The sequence below is a fragment of the Thalassophryne amazonica genome, chromosome 2 (genome assembly GCF_902500255.1).
Source record: "Thalassophryne amazonica chromosome 2, fThaAma1.1, whole genome shotgun sequence".
NCBI lineage: Eukaryota > Metazoa > Chordata > Actinopteri > Batrachoidiformes > Batrachoididae > Thalassophryne > Thalassophryne amazonica.
Window position 1 is genome coordinate 59,225,607 of NC_047104.1, and position 27,512 is coordinate 59,253,118.

At 43.7% G+C, this 27,512-nt stretch overlaps 1 protein-coding gene across 2 annotated transcripts in view; it reads left to right on the plus strand.

Annotated features, from left to right (window-relative positions):
* chrna5 (cholinergic receptor, nicotinic, alpha 5) overlaps window positions 1–5,398 on the plus strand; it is a 36,270-nt gene extending 30,872 nt beyond the window's left edge. For both annotated transcript variants that reach the window (XM_034186622.1, XM_034186614.1), the window contains 3 exons: window positions 3,519–3,696; window positions 3,780–4,475; window positions 5,176–5,398. In XM_034186622.1, coding sequence (XP_034042513.1) covers window positions 3,519–3,696; window positions 3,780–4,475; window positions 5,176–5,325 — 1,024 coding nt within the window. In that variant the 3' untranslated portion in view covers window positions 5,326–5,398. The remainder of the gene's footprint in view (window positions 1–3,518; window positions 3,697–3,779; window positions 4,476–5,175) is intronic.
* Window positions 5,399–27,512: the final 22,114 nt, after the last annotated feature.

A 27,512-nucleotide genomic window follows, 5' to 3' on the forward strand; every position in this document is an offset into this window, starting at 1 on the left:
CTCCGCGAGACTCCGAGGCCACGACAGGTGAACGGCGTTATAGCGAGGGACCACTGTATTCTCTTTTCACATGTCAATAATTCTTGACATGTGGATATGCTTTTGATACTGTTGACCATAAAATTTTATTACAGAGATTAGAGCATGCCGTAGGTATTAAAGGCACTGCGCTGCGGTGGTTTGAATCATATTTGTCTAATAGATTACAATTTGTTCATGTAAATGGGGAATCTTCTTCACAGACTAAAGTTAATTATGGAGTTCCACAAGGTTCTGTGCTAGGACCAATTTTATTCACTTTATACATGCTTCCCTTAGGCAGTATTATTAGATGGTATTGCTTAAATTTTTATTGTTACGCAGATGATACCCAGCTTTATCTATCCATGAAGCCAGAGGACACACACCAATTAGCTAAACTGCAGGATTGTCTTACAGACATAAAGACATGGATGACCTCTAATTTCCTGCTTTTAAACTCAGATAAAACTGAAGTTATTGTGCTTGGCCCCACAAATCTTAGAAACATGGTGTCTAACCAGATCCTTACTCTGGATGGCATTACCCTGACCTCTAGTAATACTGTGAGAAATCTTGGAGTCATTTTGATCAGGATATGTCATTCAAAGCGCATATTAAACAAATATGTAGGACTGCTTTTTTGCATTTACGCAATATCTCTAAAATTAGAAAGGTCTTGTCTCAGAGTGATGCTGAAAAACTAATTCATGCATTTATTTCCTCTAGGCTGGACTATTGTAATTCATTATTATCAGGTTGTCCTAAAAGTTCCCTAAAAAGCCTTCAGTTAATTCAAAATGCTGCAGCTAGAGTACTAACGGGGACTAGAAGGAGAGAGCATATCTCACCCATATTGGCCTCTCTTCATTGGCTTCCTGTTAATTCTAGAATAGAATTTAAAATTCTTCTTCTTACTTATAAGGTTTTGAATAATCAGGTCCCATCTTATCTTAGGGACCTCGTAGTACCATATCACCCCAATAGAGTGCTTCGCTCTCAGACTGCAGGCTTACTTGTAGTTCCTAGGGTTTGTAAGAGTAGAATGGGAGGCAGAGCCTTCAGCTTTCAGGCTCCTCTCCTGTGGAACCAGCTCCCAATTCAGATCAGGGAGACAGACACCCTCTCTACTTTTAAGATTAGGCTTAAAACTTTCCTTTTTGCTAAAGCTTATAGTTAGGGCTGGATCAGGTGACCCTGAACCATCCCTTAGTTATGCTGCTATAGACGTAGACTGCTGGGGGGTTCCCATGATGCACTGTTTCTTTCTCTTTTTGCTCTGTATGCACCACTCTGCATTTAATCATTAGTGATCGATCTCTGCTCCCCTCCACAGCATGTCTTTTTCCTGGTTCTCTCCCTCAGCCCCAACCAGTCCCAGCAGAAGACTGCCCCTCCCTGAGCCTGGTTCTGCTGGAGGTTTCTTCCTGTTAAAAGGGAGTTTTTCCTTCCCACTGTAGCCAAGTGCTTGCTCACAGGGGGTCGTTTTGACCGTTGGGGTTTTACATAATTATTGTATGGCCTTGCCTTACAATATAAGGCGCCTTGGGGCAACTGTTTGTTGTGATTTGGCGCTATATAAAAAAAAATTGATTGATTGATTGATATTTGCTCGCTCAATTAATAAGACACGCCTAATCTGTCAGATTTCTTTATTTTTTAAATGTATTTCTGTATTTATTTTATTGTGACAACCGAATGGAGATGACAAAACCTGGTTGCAGCACGGGCGAATTAAGGGAATGACGAAACTACAGTTGTTATTATCAATTTCATAGTCTAAAACGATCACACCACATGAAGTTAAGCTCAGCGCTGCTCTGGCTCCAGGCTCGAAGTCTGGAGAAAAAGGCGAGCAGCGCTGTAGCCATGGATCGTGCTCCATAACACTCCCGCAAAGGCGGGATTTGTATTGATTATTATGTAGTATAATCAGGAAAGTGTTATTTATGTAACATATGCATTGATTTGTATAATGGCACTGTTTATCATGTTGATCATCTTCATTTTTATGTGGATTCCAGCGCTGGTTCATTTTGGTGTATAATTTACGCCACCTCTCGACCTGGTGTATATTTTCAGCGCAGCGTACGCCAACGACCACATTGATAAATGCCAAGTAGTGCAGCCGTTTTGGCGTACACCCCATATACGCTCAAATATCGCTGTACGCAACGTTGATACATGAGGCCCAATGTCTTTTTACTTCAGTGTGTGCGCGCAGCTCAGTTCAGCATTACACACACAAACGTACATATTTAATTTACGTTTTACATTACAGCAAGCTTCAGCAGAACAGCGATCTAACCACGGCTTTCCTTGGTTTTGCACGTTGTCTCTGAAAGTTCTTAAATTTTTACACACACAACACAGAGACAATGGTGGACGTCATCAAACACATAACACTCCAGCACGACTGTCAGCACTGTCAGCACAACACAACCAAACTATTTGAATGAGTTTCGTGCATGTGCACGTATGTTAAATTCCACGTTCAGTGGCATGTACAAACCGAACATGCATGGATTCATGCCTACACACACTTTGGTACATCTGAATATATTTGTGCTTTCGCCTGATTCAGGGTTTTAGTGTACGCAAACCTTTAGTAGAAAGTCAACGGAAGTCTTTGTACATGAGGCCCCAGGTCCAGTCACTGGGATCTTCAGGATTGAGGCATATACATGTTGGATCATGCTCAGGGAAATGTGTCACATGTTTTGGTGTTCCTTGCTAATGCTCTCACACAATGCATATAACTGGCCTGGATCTCACTGTAACTCTTCATTACTCCACCGAGAAAGTTGTGTTTTCATTGCCATTTGTTTGTCACTATGTCAGTAGAGTATCTCAAGGACACACTGGTAAATTTTAACCACATTTGGCACATAGGTAGGCCTTGGATCAAGTAAGAGTTGACTATATTTTAAAGGAGAGAGGGATGAAGAGTCGTTTTTAATTAATATTTTTATTATGTTTCCCATTGATTGCCTCATTATTTTCACAGTTGTTGTTTGTTACACTTTATTTGTAATTTAAAACTGATTATGGCAGATGCACAAGGGGCTGTTGGACCTTGGAATAGGTATGGAGTGTTTGATTGCCCTCTAATTAACCTTGGGGCTATCCAACAAAAAGTTAAGGAATGTCCAGAGAGACCTTGAATTAAAAATATCCAAATGTCATCTTAGGTCACAGGTTACACAAATGTCAGTGATAATATTGCCATTAATAAACCAACAAAGAACAAAAATAAATGTAAGATAAACTGCAGCTTAAGTAGAAGAGTTCAAAACGTATTCATAGAAATGCACAAAGACATTTTATGTTGTGATTGATTGCAGAATCCTAGATCACAAAGTCCTTCAGTTTTTGAAGGGTTACCCAGACGGAAATCACCTAAGTACAATCACTCACCCAGTAACAAAAATGTAATCTATCATTTACCAAAAGTCTAAGATTTTATGAGATAGGTTAAGAAATGTCATTTCATCCCACAGCGCCGACGGTCGTTTTGAAGGCACTGTCACCAAGGCTGTTGTTAAATATGATGGAACAATATTGTGGACACCACCAGCTAATTACAAATCGGCCTGCACCATTGATGTCACCTTCTTCCCATTTGACCTCCAGAACTGTTCAATGAAGTTTGGCTCATGGACATATGATGGCTCCCAGGTTTGCATTTAATCCATTTACACACAAACTTTGTGTCACTTATGATAAATGACAAAAATGAAACTGTCCACTTTGTTTACCAGGTGGACATTATTCTGGAGGACTTCCATGTAGATAAGCAGGACTACTTTGACAATGGTGAATGGGAGATAGTGAAGGCTACAGGCAGTCGTGGTCTGAGGACGGACAGCAGTGCTACCTATCCCACCATCACCTATTACTTCATTATCCGCAGATTACCTCTTTTCTACACACTCTTCCTCATCATCCCCTGTATCGGCCTGTCCTTCCTCACCATCCTTGTCTTTTATTTGCCTTCCAATGGCGCAGAGAAGATCTCCCTCTGCACCTCAGTACTAGTGTCACTCACCATTTTTCTCCTGGTCATTGAAGAGATCATCCCATCTTCATCAAAGGCCATCCCTCTAATTGGGGAGTACCTCGTCTTCACCATGATGTTCGTCACGCTCTCCATCATTGTGACTGTCTTCGCTATCAATATCCACCACCGCTCCTCCTCCACGCATCACAACATGGCTCCCTGGGTGAAAAGGATTTTCCTGCACAGTTTACCTAAGCTTTTGTGCATGCGCAGCCATGTGGACCGTTATGGCACTTCTGGAATAACAACAACCAAAGGAGGAACCGTAGTAGGATCAGGTGTGATGAAGGACACAGAGCTGGCATCCCTCCCCTACACAAGACATAACCTACAAGCAGCTTTGGATTCTATTCGCTACATAACCATGCATGTGGTTAAAGAAAATGACGTCAGAGAGGTGAGTAATTTGTATCGTGTGTATTATATGAACAGAACTTTTCTTGGTTTGTTTATTTTCTTATCTTGTCAAACAATAAAACATGAACTGTGCATGTAAAAATGAACATTTAACACATCACCTCAGTCATAGATTAGAGTATCTCTCCATGTAAACCAGGTCTTTCACTTGGCTGAGTTCAGTGCTGAATTCCTCCCTCCCCCATGGCACACTCCTTGACATTGCTCAGCCAATCCAGTGTAGGCTCAGTGCACCTTGGCATCCACAGGAAGAATTATTGCGAGATATGAAGATTAAGGATTTAGTTTGAAACAGGTTCACCCAGACATACTTAGAGCTCTATATATGTGAGCCATGCCTTGTCTGGGCTTTCCAGAGCCAAGAGTGGACAGTGCCAAGGTGGCTGGGCGTCCACCAAGCTCCAGAAAATGATTTTTCCTGACTTTTGCCAAGTGTTGTGCCTGTTCCCAAAGCCTCAGTGCTGAATGTGTCAGGTGAGAGCTGCTTGGAGAAATCTGCCGAGGTGCACTGAGGTTGTAGCTCAACCAATTACGGCACTAAACTGAACTATAGGTGTAGGAGCAGCTCAAGTGCCTCAAGATGTTTCTATGAACTTGTATTGGATATAACATGTATTGTTGAAATCCATTCTCAGCACAGAGAAATGGAGACTGACAGGTGTCATGATGTTTCGGTACAGGTGGTGCAAGACTGGAAGTTTGTAGCCCAAGTCCTTGATCGAGTGTTTCTGTGGGCCTTCCTCCTCGTGTCAGTTCTGGGTGCTGCTATTCTCTTCATCCCAGTCATTCACAAATGGGCCAGCATCATCGTCCCTGCAAGCAGCTTCTAAAGACCTGGCTTCCTTTAAAGGCAATCTGCACTTTTTTTTTTTACATTAGTCATACTAAAATGTTGCTAGCAATTAAACCTCTAAGTGTTCGATTTACCTTTAAAAAATTAAATCATATGTGAGAAATCCTGTTTTCCAAAAACCGCTCAAAGGAAATACACGGGTATTTCAGTCTGTGTGCTTTCTCTAATTAATACTTTACTAATGTTTAGTCAAGCCACTTTTTATTTTAACAAGTGTAGCATCTTAACAAAAAATTGTTGATCCTTCTATTTTGTAACAACTGATCTCTGAAATGCCTTTTAGTGCTCATTTAGAGAAAGTATCTGTCAATTATCTTAAAACTATTTTTGATGAATGTAGTGGTTTTCATAGGATCCACTCCACTAAAACAACTCTTCTTCTTAGATTCGTCAGTGACATTTTATTGTGCAGGGATGCTGTGGAATGTCAGGTTTTGGTGATGTTGGACCTGAGCCCTGCTTTTTTAAGTCCCTTTGGCTTCTCCCTTGTTTTCATTCAGGGTCACCACAGCAGATCTGAGGTGGACCTACATATTTATTTGGCATGAGCTTTACACTGGATGGCACAAATGAAAACAACTCCACTTGCACAACAACACTTATATGAAGAATGGGCAGGGGTGAGTTTGAACCAGGAACCTTCAATGGAAACAAGCACACTTACCTGCTGGCCACCACTGGCCCAGTAGCGCTGAACTGGACACTGTTACATGTTGACTGAGAGCTTGACATACTGGTTAGGTCCACAGATATACTAGATCGGGTCGACCTGTACAAAAGGCCTGCCCCGAGCAGATCGCTGCCCTGCCATCGTGAAAGGTTGAAGCGCTGCAGCGGTCTTGTGCTGTAAGTGGAAAATGAATGCTCTGCACTTGTAGTCACTGTCAATTGTCTGGCCAACTTCTCCGCCATTATTTACATTTAAGACATGAAAACTGGGCTTAGGATTAGAACAAAATCATCCCGTGCAGCCCCCAGTCAACCATGCCCACCGGCCACCGAGGAAGGGCAACCATGCGGAGCACGTGGGTGCCTGAGCCCCTGCCCACCGGCGGCTGCGCTCGAGCACAGGACCACTGAGATCCCCGAACCAGCCGGCAACGCCGCTCATGAGCTCCTTGTCATTGTGGACAGCCAGCTGCAGGTGATGGGGAATAATATGAGTATTCCCACTGTCCCGAGCAGCGGCGCCGGCCAGCTCGAGGATCCCAGCGTCCAGACACTCGAGCACAGCTGCCAGGTAACAGCAACCCCCCCCAGCAGACAGTGGGCACGGCTGAGTGGAAACTTCAGTCCAGCATGGGAGGAGCGAGTCTTTGCCTTGGCTCTGACTTTACTGCCTGTTTTGCCTCTTCCGCACGTGATTTCGTTCTAATCCTTCGCTGTCAAAGCACAGAGAAAAAAAAAGAAGAGGAATCAGCCAGAGAGTTAACTGATGACATGAGCTTTCTGTTGACAGCAGCCCCACTTTACGCTCCATTCTCAGCATTATAGGGAGAAACGATCAGCAGTTATGATAAATCTGACTTCAGAAATCAGATCTACGTATCTCTACTGACCTAAGCATAAGTTTTCACATCTTAAATGTGAATAACAGTGGAGAAGTCGGCCAGAGAATCGACAGTGATTACAAGTGCAGAACATGCATTTTCCACCAGTGTTGTATAAAGTACAGGAAAATCACACTTAAGTAAAAGTACAGATACCCATTTAAAAATTTACTTTGGTAGAAGTTCAAGTCACTGATTGAAATGCTACTCAAGTAAAAGTCTTAAAGTATCTAGTATTTATTGTACTTAAGTATGACAAGTAACGTACAACTAAATGTACTCAAGTATTGAAAGTAAAAGTACAAGTAAATGTTAATAATCAAAACCGGACTGATTTTTTTAATATTACAAAGTTTATCTACAAAAACACTTCAGAAACAAGGTTTCAAAACCTAAACAAGAGTAGGCTACTCACTAGGTGTTCACAGGAAACAGTTATTTATAGTTATTTTCATTGTTACATGGTTTTATCTCTGTTGTGGTTTGTTTCATTAGGTTCTTTTTGTCTCTTTCTCTAAAATTGTATTGTAACATTATTAGTCTATTATTATTGACTATTATTGTCTATTATGTAGACTATTATTGTTTTTGCCATTATTAATATATGAATAAAATAAATTAAAAAAAATTACAATTTCTCTTTTACGACAACGAACGCTGAGCCATTAATTATACAGAAAACAAATCAACACAAACATGCTGATGCGAACAGCTTAATGCTAACTTTAACATTGAAAATGCCATAGACATGCTAACGCGTTAGCATCGGTCCCGTTTTTAAGTTATAAAATACATCTATCAACTGTTTCAGAAGACCATAACAGGTCGATTTAACATAAAAATATTAAATATTACTCACAGACATATGCTCTTCAGGGTTTTAGCGGGGAAAAACAATGACTCCACGAATCGTAGATCGAAGCACTGCTTCGATCTGCGAATCACTGCATCGATTGGTTCAAGTTTCAAAGCAAAGCCGTGCTGCAGAAAAGTTGATTACAGACCCACTGCAGGTCTGTAATCAATGTAGAGAAATGATCATTTTCCTGACAAACACCCCCCAGGTGCGCAACTGCAAAAAAGCCTACTGGGCATGCCTCATGACAAATCGGCCTGACTTCGTTGCAGTCACTCGTAATCAGTGGTGTCTCTGGGTGACGACTTTTTTCGCATACATGTCAACCCCTTTGAGGGTCCACCTGTATAACCAAGTGAGAAAATCCATAAAATCAACACAAAATCCTTATAACCTCCAAATCGCACCAAAATCAGTTTTATTACAGTACACACAACCGCATAGCGGTATCACATAACTGGGTTTTTGTCCACATATTATGAGTTGCCACAATGACATTAAAGTCAGGATCATTAGTATTTCCTCCACAGTTGAATTTCAAACAATAGAGATCTAGTATTCATGCGTCAAGCTGAATTTTATAGAACTGAATGTGTCAAATTTTGTTATTTTTTACAGAAACAAGAACTGTGTGTCGCTAATGGAAATACATTAATAAAATCATGAAAAATAAATCGAATATAATGAAGAAAATAAAACATACCTCAGAACTTCATCAAGTGTGTCAAAAATTGCCTCACCAGTGCCACTGTTGCAGACGGGCATGTCAATGATCCTCGACTTCACCCCTGTGTTTATTAGGGATGGGTATCGATAAGATTTTATCGATAGATACCATTATCGATTCCGCTTATCGATCCGATTCCTTATCGATACCTCTTGTGATTTTTTTGTGTACGAAAAATAGGCTTTACAGCTTTTCTGTGTCTGCAGGTCAAAGAGCTTTTTCTTATTGTGCACCCGCTCTGTGGAACGGTCTTCCTGTGACTGTGAGGCAGTCTGAGTCTGTGGACATTTTTAAGCCAAGCCTTAAAGCCTATTTTTATTCTCTTTCTTATGAATAGTTTTTATTTTTTTTTTAACTGTAGTAATCTTTTACTTCTGTTTTTAATTATGTATTTGAATTTTTTAATTTTATTTGCTTATTTTAATTATTTTATGTTGAACTGTTCTATGTGAGGTGCCTTGAGATGGCTTTTGTTGTGATTTGGCGCTTTATAAGCCCATTAAATTGAAATTGAATTGAACAACATTTTATTGAGTCTTAAAGTAAATAAATATGAAATTGGTCACTGGATCCTTAAACTTTGGACATAATAAACTCTACATGGTGGATCCTTGAACTCTGGACATAAATAGGAATAAGCAAAATCTGTAGTTTTTGTCAAAAGCTTTTCCTTTCAGACATTTTGGCATGAATGTCTTTCCATATATTAGAGCTGAGCTCTTATAGCTGTGCTGTGCTGCACGTCAACATCAGTTTAATTCATAAAGAATACAGCACGTCTCATTTTGGCAAGAAAAAAAAACATTTTAGTCGATTGTAGTTTATTTTCTGTATTACAGCGTTTGGAAAGAGGTGTCATTTTATTTAAAGAGGCAATTTGAAGTTATTAATTCCGACTGGACTCTGACTCAGCACAAACGCAGGACGATTCTCATTTCTTGACTGCAACAAGATGAGTCCCAGTTAGTGACTTTAATCCACACAAAGCGACTCACGATATTTTAATGGCTTTGAGAGGACTTAAGAAGCGGACTTACCGTTTCTGAAGAGCAGCGAATCAAAGAACCACGAGCCAGTGGTTCGAAGCATTGCTTCATTGGCTCACGCATCAAGGTGGAGTCGCGCTGCAGAAACGGTTGATTACAGACCAAACCCTGAATATCCGTAAGACTTTATTTGTACGTCCGCATGACTCTGAAACTCGGAAAAATCCGTACAATTTACAGACAATCCGTATAGGTTGACGTGTATGTTTTTGTATGTTTTTTTTTTTTTTTTGTAAAGAATAACGGCATGGCGCATAGAAAATGTATCGGAGTAGAAGTATGCAATTAAGGTCGTAAATGTAGTGAAGTAAAAGTGAAAGTAAGCTGAATTTAAAAAACTCAAGTGAAATACAAAGTCTCCCAAAATGTACTTACGTACAGTAGTGAAGTATTTTTACTTTGTTACTATACAACACTGTTTTCCACTGACAGCGAGAGACCGTAGCCCGACCACCAGCCCTGAATTGGGCCAGATACTGGCCTCTCTCTCCTAGCCTGTGATTGGTTGGCGGCCGAGATGCTGATGTCAGCCTCACTTTGGTGTTGCGCGAGCGCTGCTCTCCTATTGGTCGTTTAGGAGTGGGAAATCTCACTCCAAGATGGAGGTCAGTATCTGGCACAATTCATAGCCAGACCGGTTGTCAGGCTACACGAAACCGCTGCAGCGCTTCAACGTTCCAAGATGGGCGACTCAGTGCTCCAGGTCACGTGAAAATACCTGTCAATTATGGGATGTCTATAGTTAAGGCATATCTGGGTTAGCTGGTTCACGCTTTTATGACCTAAGAAATATTGCTAAACTGAGCTTTGTTATCACACTCAGAGTCATTCATGCTTTTGTTTTGTCACATTTGGATTACTGCAATTCTTGTTTCATTGACCTCAGTAAAAACCTCCCTGAATTATTATTATCTATCTGTGGCGAAGTGGAGTCTCGCTCCTGGGCTAGGGTTATTTCTTTGTTTATCCTAATTAAAAACACATTATAATTTAATTCCAATTTTAAAAGAAGGGCCGACAACGCCACCCAGGGATATGGCCCTGGGACCAATCAAAGCCCAATCCGTAACAGGAGGCTGCGCAAGGTACGGGAAACAGAGAGGTGTACTGATCACAAGGTATATTTATTTTATCAAATTAGCTTAAAAATACAAATAAAAAACATTACAAATCTCGCAGTACTGCTTTTCACATTCACCTTATATTACACAGCATTGTCTCATTCAATTTCAACCAGATCTTATATTGCGCTTAACTGAATTAAATTATTCAGCTTTCCATCAATATCCTATTGCACTTAACCGAGTTAAATTATTCAGCTTCAACCGAATTAATGTGGGTGAGCAAGGGTCCATCTCAGACAAAGGAAACCAAATTAATACAAAAAAAACCACTGCAAACCAAAGCATTAACAGCAAACCAAACACAAAAAAAAACACAACCAAACATGCATCAAACTCAGCTGAGGAGGAATAACCCCTCACCCCACCACATCAATCACAGCAGGTGTAGTGTGCCAACAGCACCCGCAGAGGGCACCCTCTGCAAACCAATATACACAGCTGTTGGCGACTGATGAAATGTGGATGAAGCAACGGCCCCTTAATAGGAGGTGGCGACTGAAACACACACTCTGCACATGATGGTTCCTTGTGCCTAAACAAAAAACAGGGGCAATTAGAAAAAAAAACAACCATATCAACTCAGCCGGTGTAGTTGAAATCTTACCTACCAGTGTAGGCGCATGCACCCGCAGACAGCAGAAGGAGGAGAAGGAGGAAAGAGCCCACAACAACTCAGGCTCTAAAGCAGAATTTAACATTAGCTGTGACACAGCATACAAGCCAGCAAAACCATGAACGAATTTACCACAGGAGAGAGCCCCGAGCCCACGACGCGTGCCCGACAGCATGCACTCCCAACAACCAGAAATCAAACAAACACTCCAGCCAGGCTGCTGCCCTGAACCCGAGACACATGCAATTAAATAACGCCAATGTCAACTGAGGCTACAGAAAAGCACAAAACTAACCTGTAAGAATGACTGGAACTCTCAGAGTCTAATGCAAATGTGGCCAAACAATTTGGCACAGAATCTGCAGCACGCCGCCACCACAAGCCCACTCCAGGTGGTATATCTCTGTGAGCGCGCCCTGCGCGCTTTAAAGACCCTGTTGGCACCGCCCACCTTCACCTTAAAGGTATGCCGTACACCAACATGCCACCTTCTACCCCCCTTTTCTTTGTCGACGTCCCGACGACAACCAAAAAAAAATTACCTATTGAATGCCCCGGGGAAGATGATGGACATTGGAATGTTGTCCGGCAGTCGCACGAGTAGTGTGACGCAATACTGGACTATCACTTGATAAAGTCGCCGGTATAAGTCTGTTACCATCATCTCCTGCAGGCATACTCTCTGTTGGAACAATAACAGGATCACTGGAGCAACGAGAATCGGATGGAACAGATATACTAGCGAGACCAGATGCCAAAGGAGCCACCACCCAGACATCACAGTCTCCAGAAGACTCACTATCCGAGTGTACATGAGAAACGGATTCAACTCTTTGGGGTCCAATCATGGGACCAGGCGCAACCTGAGCCTTCAACATGTCCCGATGTACATTACGAGAAGCATGCAAATCGGAGATTGGTGCAACAGTATAAATTGGACTATCCCCAATGGGGGTCTTTAAAACTTGAAACAAGCCAGGGCACCAGATGTCCTGGATTTTATGGCGCCCCTTGTAGCTATGGTCTTGAAAATAAACCAACTGACCAACCTGCAAAGGTGCCTCCCTAACCCGATGGTCATACCTCTCCTTCCTACGGCCAGCACTCATGGCCAATCTCTCACGGGCACCAGTAAAAGCCACCCTGAGCCTTGAACAATGCTCAGCGACCCAATTCTGCACTGGCCCTGGAAGGGGATCAGGCACCTGTCCCAAAACAAAATCAACTGGAAGATTGGGCTCTCGCCCAAACATCAAAAAAAAGGGAGACTCCCCAGTATTCTGGTGAGGTGTGGTGTTATATGAAAAGAGCACCTGAGAGAGACAAGATGCCCAGTCCTGTTTCCGGGACAGTGGAAGAGCCCTAAGAAGGTTGTGTAGGGTACGGTTAAACTGCTCACATTAACCATTCCCGGCAGGATGGTATGCTGAGGTCCGGGACTTATTCACCCCATACAAATGGCAGAGGTGCCGTAGAATGGCACCCTCAAAACACCGTCCCTGATCTGAACGGATGCGACTTGGCACCCCAAACGTATAGAACCACTCGCAGGTGATCACCTGGGCAACAGTAGAAGCCCGTTGATCCCGAGTGGGAACAGCCATGGTGTACTTGGTAAATACATCCGTCATGACAAGAACATTCTCAATCCCACTACGGGTCGGCTCCAGCAGTGTAAAATCAATAGCCACTATCTCATTAGGCCAGAAAGCAAGCAGATGCCCCATATAACTATGGGGTACTGGTGCAGAATCTTTAGCCACTTGACACCTTTCGCACTGTTGCACCCAGGACTTAATGTCAGAGAACATCCCAGGCCAGAAGCATCGTTGACACACCAGTTCAGCAATCCTCTCAATACCCTGGTGGCTGTGCTCCTGATGGAGCTGCTCAAGGACCTGTTCCCTGAGTACTGCTGGCAGGAGCAGTTGAAGACGTTCTTCCCCCCCGTCAGACCGTAAAAGCTGTCGATACAATACTCCTTCTTGTTTAACGAGATGATCCCACTGCTGAAGGAGAGACAATGTCTGCTTAGGAAGGCCATGACGCTCTTCTAATGAGGGTCGTGCACATCTCCGCCAAAAGACCAAAAACTCCTTCAAACAAGGATCATCCTCCTGCAAAGCACCAATTTCAGGCAGAGACCGCCCTGGTAGGGCACTAACCAAAGATTGGCGGGCAAGATGTGGAGCTGCAAGTTGCTGAAGAGCCAGTGGAACAGAGCTGCCTGGAAGCGCACTAGCAGCCAGCTCAGAAGATGTAAGATACTGCCTGGACAATGCATCTGCATTGCCATTGCTGCAACCAGATCTATACTTTATTTCAAAATGAAACGCAGCCAATTGGGCAGCCCACCTATGCTCAAGAGCTCCAAGCTTTGCGGACTGAAGGTAGCTTAAGGGGTTGTTATCTGTAAAGGCCTGGCACTTCTGGCCTAGCAAGTACTCCCGAAACTTTTCGGTCATGGCCCACTTGAGCGCTAACAGTTCCAATTTCATGGAACTATAGTTGGTCATTTTGCGCTCAGTGGGCCGAAGACCGCGACTGGCATAGGTGACCGGTCTAACGCCACCCTCAGTCTCTTGCAACAGCACAGCCCCAAGACCACTGTAGCTCGCATCAGTCTCCAAGATAAAAGGTTTGGAGAAATCTGCATATGCAAGCACTGGGGCTGAGACCAACTTAGCCTTCAAGGCTTCAAAGTCCTCCTCACACTGGGGAGTCCAAACCTCAACCAGGGGCTTCCCAGACCCCCTCTTGTGCTTTGTTCTAGCAACTTCCGCCACCAGCCTATGCAGAGGGGCAGCCAATTTGGCGAAACCCTCTACAAACCGTCGATAATAACTGGGACATGTTGAGGCCGCTTCCATGTGGCCACTGCCTCGATCTTGGAGGAGTCAGTAGAGACACCCTCCTGGGAAATCACATGTCCCAAATATTTAACTTTTGGCTGGAAAAAGGAACACTTTTCTAGCTTGGCCTTCAAGCCTTCCCGGTGGAGACATTCCAAAACCAGTTCCAGCCTCTCCAGGTGCTGCGGCACATCGGAAGAGTACACAACAATGTCGTCAAGATATAACAACAATGACTGACATTGTTGATCACCAAACAACCTCTGCATTAACTGCTGGAATGTGCTTGGAGCATTGCACAAGTCAAAGGGCATCCGATTGAACTCAAAGAGGCCAAAAGGTGTACAAAAGGCCGTCTTTGGCTTGTCCTGCTCCGCTACAGGGACCTGATTGTATCCACTGGCCAGATCTATAGTAGAAAACCAGCGAGCACCAGACAGCGCATCAAGACTCTCCTCGATGCGTGGCAAGGGAAAGGCGTCCTTCCTGGTCTTAGCGTTAAGAAGGCGATAGTCCACGCAAAGGGGAAGACCACCATCCCTCTTACGGACCAGGACGATAGGAGAAGCATATGGACTGCTACTTTCCCTTATCACCTGCGCATCGAGGAGTTGATTAATATGGGTCTTCACAGCCTCATACTCCGAAGGTGGAATACGACGATAGCGCTGCCGAACAGGCGCATCATCCAGCAAGGGAATCTCATGGGTGACCAAATTGGTACACCCAAGGTCCCCTTCGTGAGCAGAGAACACAGTACTGTACTTTTGCAACAACCTTCGAACCTCTCCTTGATCTTTAGGATTAAGTGCAGACAAGTCCACTACATCCACCCCACTTTCGGACATGTCAGCCACATGGGTGGCCACTGTTGCTGTTCCAGGGATGACCTCTGTTACCCCTGCTGGTAGACTCACAGCCTCAGCCCTGCTAAGGGTTCCAAGGCTGATGCAAGGGTACAATAAAACATCAGTCAATCCAACATTAACCACCGGGATGTAGACTGTACCTCTGTTAACATGCACTAAACAAGGCGAGGTGAGAAGACCAGCTGGAAGACCTGATTGTGATGGCTCAAAAAGAACTGCTCGGCCAGCAAAATGCTGAGGGCAAGTGCCGGCAACCAACTTCATAGTGCCACCCGATATTCGTACAGCTCGTGGACCACACGTTTTTACCAGTCCGACTGATGCAGTTGGCTCACAAGCCTCTGCCCAATGACACTTCTGTAAGGCCTCCATAACAGGACCTGGAGCCTCGGTAACCACTGGAAGTTCAAAAAGAGAAGAACCATGGGTGCAAAAAAGCTCTCGATAGCAACGACTAATTATATTCATTCCTAAAATACCAGGCACTGGCAGTCTTGCAACCGGGGAATCCTTTACAACAAGTATTCCACAGTGAGTTTTTGTTGCACAGAACCACGTCCAGTTATGGAATCTCGAGCCTATTGGCGGCCCTCAACTGCAACCAGTGACAGGCCTGCAGACGGTCTGTGCCCCAAGGCTCAAAATGTTCTCTAAAAAACTCTCAGTGATAGTGGACACCATAGATGCAGTGTCCAACAAACATGGAACTTCTATTCCACCCATGCCAACCTTAATGGTCGGACAAGACGACATTAAGCCTGAAAAATTGCCTACCATTGAGCCTCTTATCTAGCCTATTATCTCACTCTTAGTCTCACCTTCCATATGATTGAACATGAATAGCGCCTCGTCCCTGGTAGCAAGGTGACGCGCACGCATACAAGCTTGGACCTCCTCTGTCCATTCATCCAACGTTATACCAATTCTACCACTGAACAGAGGACACTTACGATCACGGGGCATAACAATCACCTGCTCTATGGACGCAGATGGAATCCCTGAAGAAGCACTGGCAGCAGTAATGAAAGACGTGCTGACGGATTCGCGCATCGGCAGGCAGCCGCTCATGGCCCGGCGCCACAGAGAAACACCTCCGTGTTGATAACCATTCGTAAAATTCAGGCGGATTTCGATGGTTTTCAGTCGAGTGACTATCCAAGAAACTGTTTATCAGCTGGGCATGTTCAAACTTGTCCCGTAACGCTTCCAACGGAGGTGTTTCTCTGTGGTGCCGGGCCATGAGCGGCTGCCTGCCGACGCGCGAATCCGTCCACACGTCTTTCATTACAAAATCTCCTTTAACAGTGGAATGTCCGGATAAACTGCTGATCCCGACCTCTTCTGAAACTTCTCTGTTCTCTCACGATGTCCTGGGTCAACAGAGGCTTAAATTTGGAAGTTTTCAGATCGAAACAGGCTGACGACGGCGGCTCGGAGCGTGGCGCGCCCTCCGGCTCTGTGGGTTGTCCTTAAAGCGACAGTAACACTCCATAATCTCTCATCAGCCCTTAAAAGTTTCACCGAAAACCAGCTGAATTTCTCGAATGGTGTCCACTTGGATGTGCCTTACAGTTTCTGAAAAAATTTTGATCAAGCAAAGCGGCAGTCTCTAAGCCATTCCTAAACAATGAAAAAATAGACGGGAGGGGTGGACCACTCCTCACTCAAAGCCTGCCCACAGGCTAATGATGCAACCGACAGGCGTGAAAAAACTCTTGCATGCCCACGAGGGTTCAAGCTTGTCTGATGTAATTGCACGTGATTCAAATCCATGTAGTTTTTGAAAAAAATAATAAGGTTGGATACTTTTCTAATAGACCTCGTATATATATATACACTCAACAAAAATATAAACGCAACACCTTTGGTTTTGCTCCCATTTTGTATGAGATGAACTCAAAGATCTAAAACTTTTTCCACATACACAATATCACCATTTCCCTCAAATATTGTTCACAAACCAGTCTAAATCTGTGATAGTGAGCACTTCTCCTTTGCTGAGATAATCCATCCCACCTCACAGGTGTGCCATATCAAGATGCTGATTAGACATCATGATTAGTGCACAGGTGTGCCTTAGACTGTCCACAATAAAAAGGCCACTCTGAAAGGTGCAGTTTTGTTCTCCTATATACGAGGTCTGTCCAAAAAGTATCAGACCTTTTTATTTTTTCAAAAACCATATGGATTTGAATCATGTGTGCTTGCATGAGCCAACCTTGAACCTTCATGCGCATGCATGATTTTTTTTCACGCCGGTTGCATCATTCGCCTGTGAGCAGGTTTTGTGTGAGCACTGGTCCTCCCCTCTCATTGGATTTTCATTGCGAGGTGGAATGATTTGGAGCTTTGCTGCATCAAATTTTTCTAGAAACTGTGAGAGACAGCCAGGTGGAAACCATTCGGAAGATTCAGGCGGCTTTCGGTGATGATCCTATGGGCATCACACAGATTAAGGAGCGTTACAACCGGTTTAAAGACGGCGCACAATGGTGGAGGGTGTGCCGCGCTCCGATCGGCCATCGACATGCTGAAACGACCAGATCATTTCCAAAGTGAACGCTGTGTTGATCCGGGACGTCGTCTGACTACCAGAGAAATTGCAGAAGAGGTGGACATCAGCACTTTTTCGGCACATTCCATTGTTACAGGAGATTTTGTAATGAAAGACGTGCGGAAGTTGGAAGTCTCACAGGACATGTTGTGACATGTCCAGCTCTTACACAATTCTTCAGATACTCACTCGACTGAAAAGCCACCGAAAGCCGTTTGAATCTTCCGAATGGTTTCCATCTGGCTGTCTCTCACAGTTTCTGGAAAAACTTGATTCAGCGCTGCTCCAATCCTTCAGACATTTTCCTCGAAATGAAAATCCAACAAGGGGGGAGGACCAGTGCTCACTCATAGCCTGCTCACAGGCGAATGACACAACCGACAGGCATGAAAAAACTCACGCATGCGCACAAAGGTTCAAGGTTGGCTCATGCAAGCACACATATTCAAATCCATAAGGTTTTTGAAAAAAATAAAAAGGTCTGATACTTTTTGGACAGACCTCGTATATATATATATATATATATATATATATATATATATATATATATATATATATATATATATATATATATACACTCAACAAAAATATAAACGCAACACTTTTGGTTTTGCTCCCATTTTGTATGAGATGAACTCAAAGATCTAAAACTTTTTCCACATACACAATATCACCATTTCCCTCAAATATTGTTCACAAACCAGTCTAAATCTGTGATAGTGAGCATTTCTCCTTTGCTGAGATAATCCATCCCACATCACAGGTGTGCCATACCAAGATGCTGATTAGACACCAGGATTAGTGCACAGGTGTGCCTCAGACTGCCCACAATAAAAGGCCACTCTGAAAGGTGCAGTTTTATCACACAGCACAATGCCACAGATGTCGCAAGATTTGAGGGAGCGTGCAATTGGCATGCTGACAGTAGGAATGTCAGCCAGAGCTGTTGCTCGTGTATTGAATGTTCATTTCTCTACCACAAGCTGTCTCCAAAGGCGTTTCAGAGAATTTGGCAGTACATCCAACCAGCCTCACAACCGCAGACCACGTGTAACCACACCAGCCCAGGACCTCCACATCCAGCATGTTTACCTCCAAGATCGTCTGAGACCAGCCACTCGGACAGCTGCTGAAACAATTGGTTTGCATAACCAAAGAATTTCTGCACAAACTGTCAGAAACCGTCTCAGGGAAGCTCATCTGCATGCTCATCGTCCTCATCGGGGTCTCGACCTGACTCCAGTTGGTCGTCGTAATCGACTTGAGTGGGCAAATGCTCACATTCGCTGGCGTTTGGCACGTTGGAGAGGTGTTCTCTTCACGGATGATGTGAAGGAGATGTGTTGCACTGCATGAGGCAAATGGTGGTCACACCAGATACTGACTGGTATCCCCCCCCCCCCAATAAAACAAAACTGCACCTTTCAGAGTGGCCTTTTATTGTGGACAGTCTAAGGCACACCTGTGCACTAATCATGGTGTCTAATCAGCATCTTGGTATGGCACACCTGTGAGGTGGGATGGATTATCTCAGCAAAGGAGAACTGCTCACTATCACAGATTTCGACTGGTTTGTGAACAATATTTGAGGGAAATGGTGATATTGTGTATGTGGAAAAAGTTTTAGATCTTTGAGTTCATCTCATACAAAATGGGAGCAAAACCAAAGGTGTTGCGTTTATATTTTTGTTGAGTCTACATATATATATATATATATATATATATATATATATATATATATATATATATATATATATATATATATATATATATATATATATATATATATATATATATATCAACATGATTGGGATTGAAAAGGAGATAGGAGCATCTTCTTTACAATATGTGAAATGGAGTTTAGATGTGGTAAGGTGACATTAGTGCAAGGATTTGTAAACAAGTTGTTATTGCACATGATTTGTGGACATATTAATATTGCACGTGATTGTGGACATATTATTGCATGTGGTTATTTCACAGTGTTATTATACAGCCTGACAGCAGGGAGGAACGACCTGTGGTATCGTTCCTTCTTGCACTGAGGGTGCCCCAGTCTGTCACTGAACGAGCTGTTCAGCTCCACTACAGTCCGGTGCAGAGGGTGTGAGGAGTTGTTCATGATGGATTTGAACTTGGTTAACACCCTCCTCTCAGCCATCTCCTTCAGAGAGTCCAGAGGACAGCCCAGGACAGAGCTGGACATCCTGACCAACTTGTTCAGTCTCTTTCTCTCCCACTCTGTACTGCCCGGGGGCCCAACAGACGACAGCATAGAAGAGAGCTGAGGCTACAACAAAGTCATAGAAGGTCTTAAGCAGAGGCCTGCTCACTCCAAAGGATCTCAGTCTCCTCAGGAGGTGGAGGTGACTCTGGCCTTTTTTGTACAGGGCGTCGGTGTTGTGTTGTGAGTCCAGTCCAGTTTGCTGTTGAGGTGAACACCCAGGTATTTGAAACTGTCCATGGACTCTATGTCCTCTCCCTGGATGTTCACCGGTGGGTGAGGTAGTGATTTCCTCCTGAAGTCGATCACCATCTCCTTCATCTTACTGGTGTTGAGACACAAGTGGTTGCGCTCGCACCAGTCCACGAAATCTGTGATGACCGACAAGCTCGTTCCCCTCAGACACGCGACCCACAATGGTGGAGTCATCAGAGAACTTCTGTAGGTGGCAGCTGACTGTGTTGTAGGTGAGGTCCAAGGTGTAGAGGGTGAAGAGGAAAGGCGAGAGGAAGGTGCCCTGGGGGGCCCCGGTGCTGCACCTTACCACCTCAGACTGACAGCTGCGTAGCCGCACATACTGTGGGCGGTCAGTGAGGTAGTCGCTGGGCCAGGCGGCGAGGTGTCCATCCACACCTGTGTCCTCCAGCTTCCCCCGCAGCAGCGCCAGTCTGATGGTGTTGAAAGTGCTGGAGAAATCAAAGAACATGACTCTCACTGCGCTCCCGCCAGTCTCCAGGTGGGTGAGCACTCGCTGCCGTAGGTAGATGACAGCGTCATCTACCCCGATGTTGGGCCTGTAGGTGAACTGCAGTGGGTCCAGGGTGTCCCTCACCACGTTGCCGAGGTGAGACAGGACGAGCCGTTCCATGGTCTTCATGAGGTGGGAGGTCAGGGCAACTGGTCTGTAGTGGGCCGGTTCCTTGTTGTGCGGTGTTTTGGGAACCAGGACAACACAGGAGGTCTTCCACAGGGTGGGAACCAACCCCAGGCTGAGGCTCATGTTGAAGATGTGGCTGAGGACCTCACAGAGCTCATCTGCACAGGTCCTCAGCAGCCTCGGGGAGATCTCATCAGGTCCTGCTGAGGGACGAGGTCCGGGGTGCAGTGGAGGTGACCAGGGAGTAGAAGGTGGGGGGTCGTAGGGACTGGAGGGGTGGCTGCTGGAGACATGCAGAGGGCCGGGAGCAGGCAGGGGGGCAGGCGTGGAGGAGCCAAAACGGTTAAAGTAGCTGTTTAGCTCCTCTGCGAACCAAGAATCCCCATCTGCAGTCCTGCTGGCACCCTGCCCAAATCCAGAGGTGGTCTTGAGGCATCTCTACACATCTCTGACTATGTTCCGGGCCAGCTGCTCCTCCGTCTTCCCTCCATACACCTTCTTGGCTGCACAGATCTTCCACTGGAGCTCCTGTTGGACTATACGCTGCTCCTCTCTGTCTCCGAGTTGAAAGCCCTCTTCTACTGGTTCATCAGGACCTTCAGCTCGGGGGTCACCCAGGGGTGGTTGTTGGGAAAGCACCGTACCCTCCGGGTGAGCACAGTGCTCTCCACACAGAAGTTCATGTAGTCAGTGACACAGTGGGTCAGGCCGTTGATGTCTTCACCATAAGAGTTTTGAAACATGCTCCAGTCTGTGGTTCTGAAACAGTCCCTCAGCCTCTCAGTGGCCTCTTCAGTCCAGATTTTCACTGACCTTTTCTGCACTGGCTCTCTTCTCACCCTGGGTGTGTACTGGTGGAGCAGATAGATGAGATTGTCATCAAAGCGGCCCAGCGGGGGTAGGGGGGTGGAGGTGTAAGCGTCCTCCACATTGTCATAAAAGAGGTCCAGTATTCTACTGTCCCTGGTTTTACACGTGATGTACTGGGTGAATGTGGGGAGGGTGGCGGAGAGGGAGGCTTGATTAAACTCCCCGGTGATGAGGAGGAGCGCGCGTGGGTGTTGCGTCTGCAGCCGGGTGACTGTGCTGTGAATCCGCTCACAGGCTGCGGCGGCATCCGCAGAGGGAGGAATATACGCGCAGAGTGTAATCACACTTCCAAACTCCCATGGGAGATAGTACGGCCTCATGCTCACAGTGAGTAGCTCCACGTCCGAGGAGCAGATCTGGTCTTTCACGTGAATATGAATTGTGCTGCACCATCTGTCATTCACATAAACGGCGAGCCCCTCTCCTCTCTTTTTTCCAGTCTCCACCAGCATCCTGTCTGCACTGATGAGTGTGAAGCCGTCCATGTTGATTAAAGAGTCCGTACATGTTCATCCAGCCACGTCTCTGTGAAGCACATGAGACTGCAGCCCTTATACAGCGTCTGTAAATGGATTAACGCTGCTAGCTCCTCGGTCTTGTTGCGGAGAGATCTTACATTCCCCATGACCACAGATGGAATATAAGTCCTTCTCCGCTTTGTCCGTCCGCCCCTGCAGCCCCTCCGTTTCTTCCGAATGTCTGCAGGTACGTCCAGGTGCTCAGCATAGCAGGGACCCGGCCCCACTGTACATCGAGTCTCTTAGTCCAAGCAGCTGATCCCGGCTATAAACAATGGAACGTCAGGAGCTGGAAACAAAGGGATTTCCCCGCACTACCTCAAAAAGTGCCAAGAGCAGCATGAAGATAATCACTAGAGTGACAAAAGTGGGTTTCCCATGTGCATACTTGCACAGGGTATCATCCACTGCAAATAAAGACAAATAAGCAGTATTAAAAAGTATTAAAAATAGCAAGAGTAGGAAAAGAGGGGGGAGAGCTGAAGTAACAGGCAGCAGTGTTAGCAGTGCCATCTTGAAAAAAAAAAAAATAGGTGTGATTGCTTAAATTGTTCAGAATGCCAAACAGTCACATTACACCATTATAATTTTTTTTCTGCGTCTCCTCATTAAATTACAGGACAGAAGTTCTGTTTGCTCTCATGGATTAAATTCATCAACTTTTTTTTAAAGAAATTTCTCACAAACCAAGCAATCATCCAAGGTAAAAGCTTGAACTTATTCTTTTACTACAAATAGAGGTAAAGCACATTTGCAGCTCACTGTACTGCAGGTATTCTAATGAAATTACTACTCTTCAATTAACATACTGCTCTATATTTATTCTACAATTACGGCTCCGCTGAATGTCAAGCTGTATAGAGTAGGAGGTTTTTTTGACTAATGAATACAACAACTCAACTGCTGTGCTGAATATAATTTTTTTAAAAAAATGCACAATTACCATATCAATGAAAAGAACTTTGTATTATGTGCTGTTCAATGTGGTGGATTCATGAACTCACAAATGGATGAGTTACAATAAATACTCGTATACTGATATATTTATTTATATGGAGTATGTTCAACACTGGGACCATTATATGGAGATACAACATATAGAGGACAACTCAAAATATTGATTTTGACACATTATTGTGATATGTGCTTGAAAGATGGAAGAGATGATTAAAATTCATTGGTGCCTCAGCATGTTAGACTTTTTCGTTTTCATTGAGACACAGGTTTTCCTTTGATGTCTTCTGTAACTTTTATGACACTATAAAGGTCCATATTCTTGGCATTCACATAAATGTAATCCAAGAGAGAATTGTATTTTGAAGTGAGATATTCCGCATATTTCCCGAATCTGTTGTCCAAGGATTTCCATTGTGTTCTGAATGATAATGTTTTTGCTTATTGCACACATACAAATATGTATGTAAGTGGCACAGTGGTGCTTCAACACTGAGGTGTTACAAAATAACCCAACAGTGCCATGGAATGATGTATTATAGCTTTATGAGATGGTTCATTAAAAGGTTTCTAACAATGTTAGATTCTTCTGGGGTTTTTTTTTTTTTTCTAGAACTTGTATCACCATTTTGAAATCTGGGGTAAATCTGTGTTATAGCTATAGAGTGTAAAATACAGATATGACATACATAATCATTGCATGGTGCTACTGGGCTAGTAGTGGTAGTACTGCAATACATTACTCATACATGGTAAATACTTTAGGTTTGTATCCCATTTTTGTCACTACTTTAACACAATGGGACACTTGATGACACATTTCACTCAAAAACACAGCCATTGGTTATACAGCCATTGGTTGGAGCTGGCTGTTAATTTTATTTAGCCACCAGATGCTTTGACTAGTTGATGAACTTAAGAATTCCATGATACCACAGGGCATCACGATGACAGGAGTAATGTAAAACTATTGCTTCTCTTACAGCTCTGTAACCCAGGATCTCTTGACACGTCATGGCTTTGTTAGGCTCTTAAGGCCTGTTCTCACTTTCGCGGATGGGCATCGTGGAAGCTCATGGTTTGAAATCATGTCCTTACCTTGGAAAGGGTCCAGGAGGGTATCCTTGATGAACCATTATCCACCATTGTGCCACAATCTTCTTTTAACCGTGATGTGATTTAAGATGTGACTCCACATAAATCATAAAGGAAATAATCTTTTCATATTTTTGTCCAAAAGAGGAAGCAATATAACATAAAAAATCACCTCCACCAACAAGTCTTACACCAGTAGAGGTATGCAATCTCTGGTCACATACCCTTTTTAGCTTTAGCTGCATGCAAACTTGATAAAACCTGAAGATTTAACTGCAGGCACACAGAAAGAAGGCATTCTTGCAAGTAAATGCAACATGAACACAAAGATGTCAATAACCATATGCCCAGAAATTTTACCTGCTACTATAAGCAACAGGTTGATCACTGCAGCAGCCTGTATTCAAAGTTCTTGAAATGGAGCAATATCTCCACCTGGTGGACATTTACCTTTAATGCAGGTACAATAGAATTTCACTAAGAGCGCTACACACACACACACACACACACACACATATCTTCACTGCTTAGTCCAATTAAGGGTCGCGGGGGGCTGGAGCTTATCCCAGCAGTCATAGAGCGCAAGACGGGGTACACCCAGGACAAGACACCAGTCTGTCACAGGGCCACAAACCGACAAACAAACACATTCACACCCACTCGCACACCTACGGACAGTTTAAAGACTCCAATCCATCTAAGCCGCATGTCTTTGGATGTGGGAGGAAACTGGAGCACCCGGAGGAAACCCACGCAAACACGGGGAGAACATGCAAACTTTTTTTTTAACAAACATTAATAAAACATTACTCAAACCTCCAAATGCTCAACTCATATTTGACAAGTGCAGCATGTGACAGATACTGTTTAAAAATATAAATAATAAAAGCCTTTGAAGGAAATAAATGTCAATTGACCAACTGCACTCTAAATCATGTCTTTTTTAATAAACCTTAAAATTACAATATGTGTTATGTTGTTGCTATTTTGTATGTTTTTTGATTTTTTCATCAACTAATTTTTCAAAACAAAACAAAAAGAAGAATTTCTCACAAACCGTCATCAAAAGTTTGCAGTGGCTTGGAAGTATGCAGGCTCGAATGTGCACAATTTATTAAAATGATTAGGAAGCCATATGTCCAATATAAGTCAATGAGTTCCAGTGGTGTCGGTGCTTATTGCCAAATTTCATAGTATGAAGCAGATGACTGCCCCTTCACAGAATGGCAGCAAACACAGATTACTTCCCCATTCAAGGCCAGTACCCATTTAGAGCTGGGTTGGATCGAGACAATGCCAGTGAAGTGTCTTGTCCATGTCCAAAGACGCCCAGATTTACATATTGACAGCCTTACTTCTATATCATCAGTGTTGCCACAGTTACTTTGAAAAAGTAATCCAATTACTGATTACTGATTACTCCTTGAAAAAGTAACTTAGTTACTTTACTGATTACTCAATTGTAAAAGTAACTAAGTTAGATTACTAGTTACTTTTTTAGTTACTTTCCCCAGCTGCCGACAACAACCCATGTCAACATGACAATGATACCTGTTTTGCCAAAACTCACTTTATAGTCACCCTTTCTTGACTTCAATGAAAACAAATACTTGTTTTATAAAAAGTAAAATAAAGATGTCTTTCTTGACCTCATATTTAACTGTTGACAGCACTGTAACAGTAAAACTTGCAATTTCAAACCTACATTGTTTATAAATGTAACTATTAAATTCTAACCTTTTTCTAACATTTAAATTCTCTAAACATTTTACTTGTCGAAATTATTATTATTTTAAACAGTATTAGTAGTTGTAGTACAAAACGGCTTCAAAATTGCACCTTTAATCTAGGGGTGTTGTGGGGGCACATCCCTCCCCCACGCCCCCATTCCATCTAGATTCACCCCTGCTTTGGCGTTTGAGCACAAAGAATGGATACCATTTATTTATGCAGAAAACAGGACCAGATTTACAGGTAAGAAAGTTTTATTGAGTTTTCACATCATGTGGTCCTCAGAAAGAGTGTTTAGGTGCATTTGAGTGGAAAATAGTGTTAGTTGTTGACGCGTCGCGGAGGATCAGCTGTTTTTAACGAGACGATACGGAGCGGCTCAGCTCAGCTCTAAATAAAGGAGGAAAAAAGTATAAAAATGTCTTTGTAAAGCTCAGTGCAGGTGTGCTGATCACCGTGCTTTAAGAGGTGAGGACGAGTCGAGCAGTTGCAAAAAAAACGCGGATGAAAAGCTCACAGCTCACTTAAAGTGGTCAGTTCAGTCGAACCCCGACCTCCTGCCCACGGACCAAGTTTAATGCTACTATCGACCCACAATGAAAAATAATAGTAACGCACAGTGACATGGAGAAGTAACTTTAATCTGATTACTGATTTGGAAAGATTAACGCGTTAGATTACTCGTTACTAAAAAAAAGTGGTCAGATTAGAGTAACGCGTTACCGGCATCACTGTATATCATACTGCGCTAGCTGCTGTACAGTATGACTAGTTCTACAAAAAACAAAAACTGATCTTGTCCGTTAACTAACTCTGTAGTCTAATAAAAGAGCTTCAAAAATGGTCCACCCAGGTCATACTGATACATGTTACTACTTTGTTGACTCTATAATATCTATGGACTCTGCTGACAATTCTACCAGGAAGCTTTTCTGTAGTCATTCATTCTGAGCTCACACTGCTTCCATGTGGACAAGTTCCCATATTACAGCTCAGTGAAGCACTAAAGCACTAATAGGATTCCTGAGCTTCCAGTTTCAGCTGAATGAATATGAAGGACTGGCAGCCCGTCCATGGTGTAAAAATGATAAATGGTAATTTGACTGCATGTATATAGCGCTTTTCAATCTTTATCAGAAGCTCAAAGCACTTTACAGTAATGTCTCACATTCACCCATTCACACACCAGTGTGAGGGTGCTGCCATGCAAGGCACTCACTACTTTACTACTGTAACATGCCTTTTGCACAAAGTGACCAATGGGATAGGCTTCAGCCACCCCCCACCCTAACCCTTAATTGGTTTAAGCAGGTATAGCTTGTGCTGCTATTTCAGATCACTTCTCTATTATTTTTTTAATTTACTACTCCTTCATCTGCTGGTAAGCTGCTCACTCCCACCACTCACCGGCACTTGGTCATCTCCTCCACGATGTGGGAATTTGCTGTTGCCTTCATGGACTGTCAGTTTTATGCCATGAATGGACTGGTTTCTCCATTGCTTCCAGAAAATATTCTCTCTTCTTTCCATTCCACATGCTCAGCAATTCTGGACTCTGTTGCCCTTTTTTGCAGCAAATCTAAATCAAGAACTGACCCCTGGTTCAATGCCACAATACTGCAGACAAGCTGAAAGAAACTGGAAAAAGGACAACCTAGGTGTCTCTGGGTATTCTGAGGGACAGTCTAACTGACTGCCAGAAAG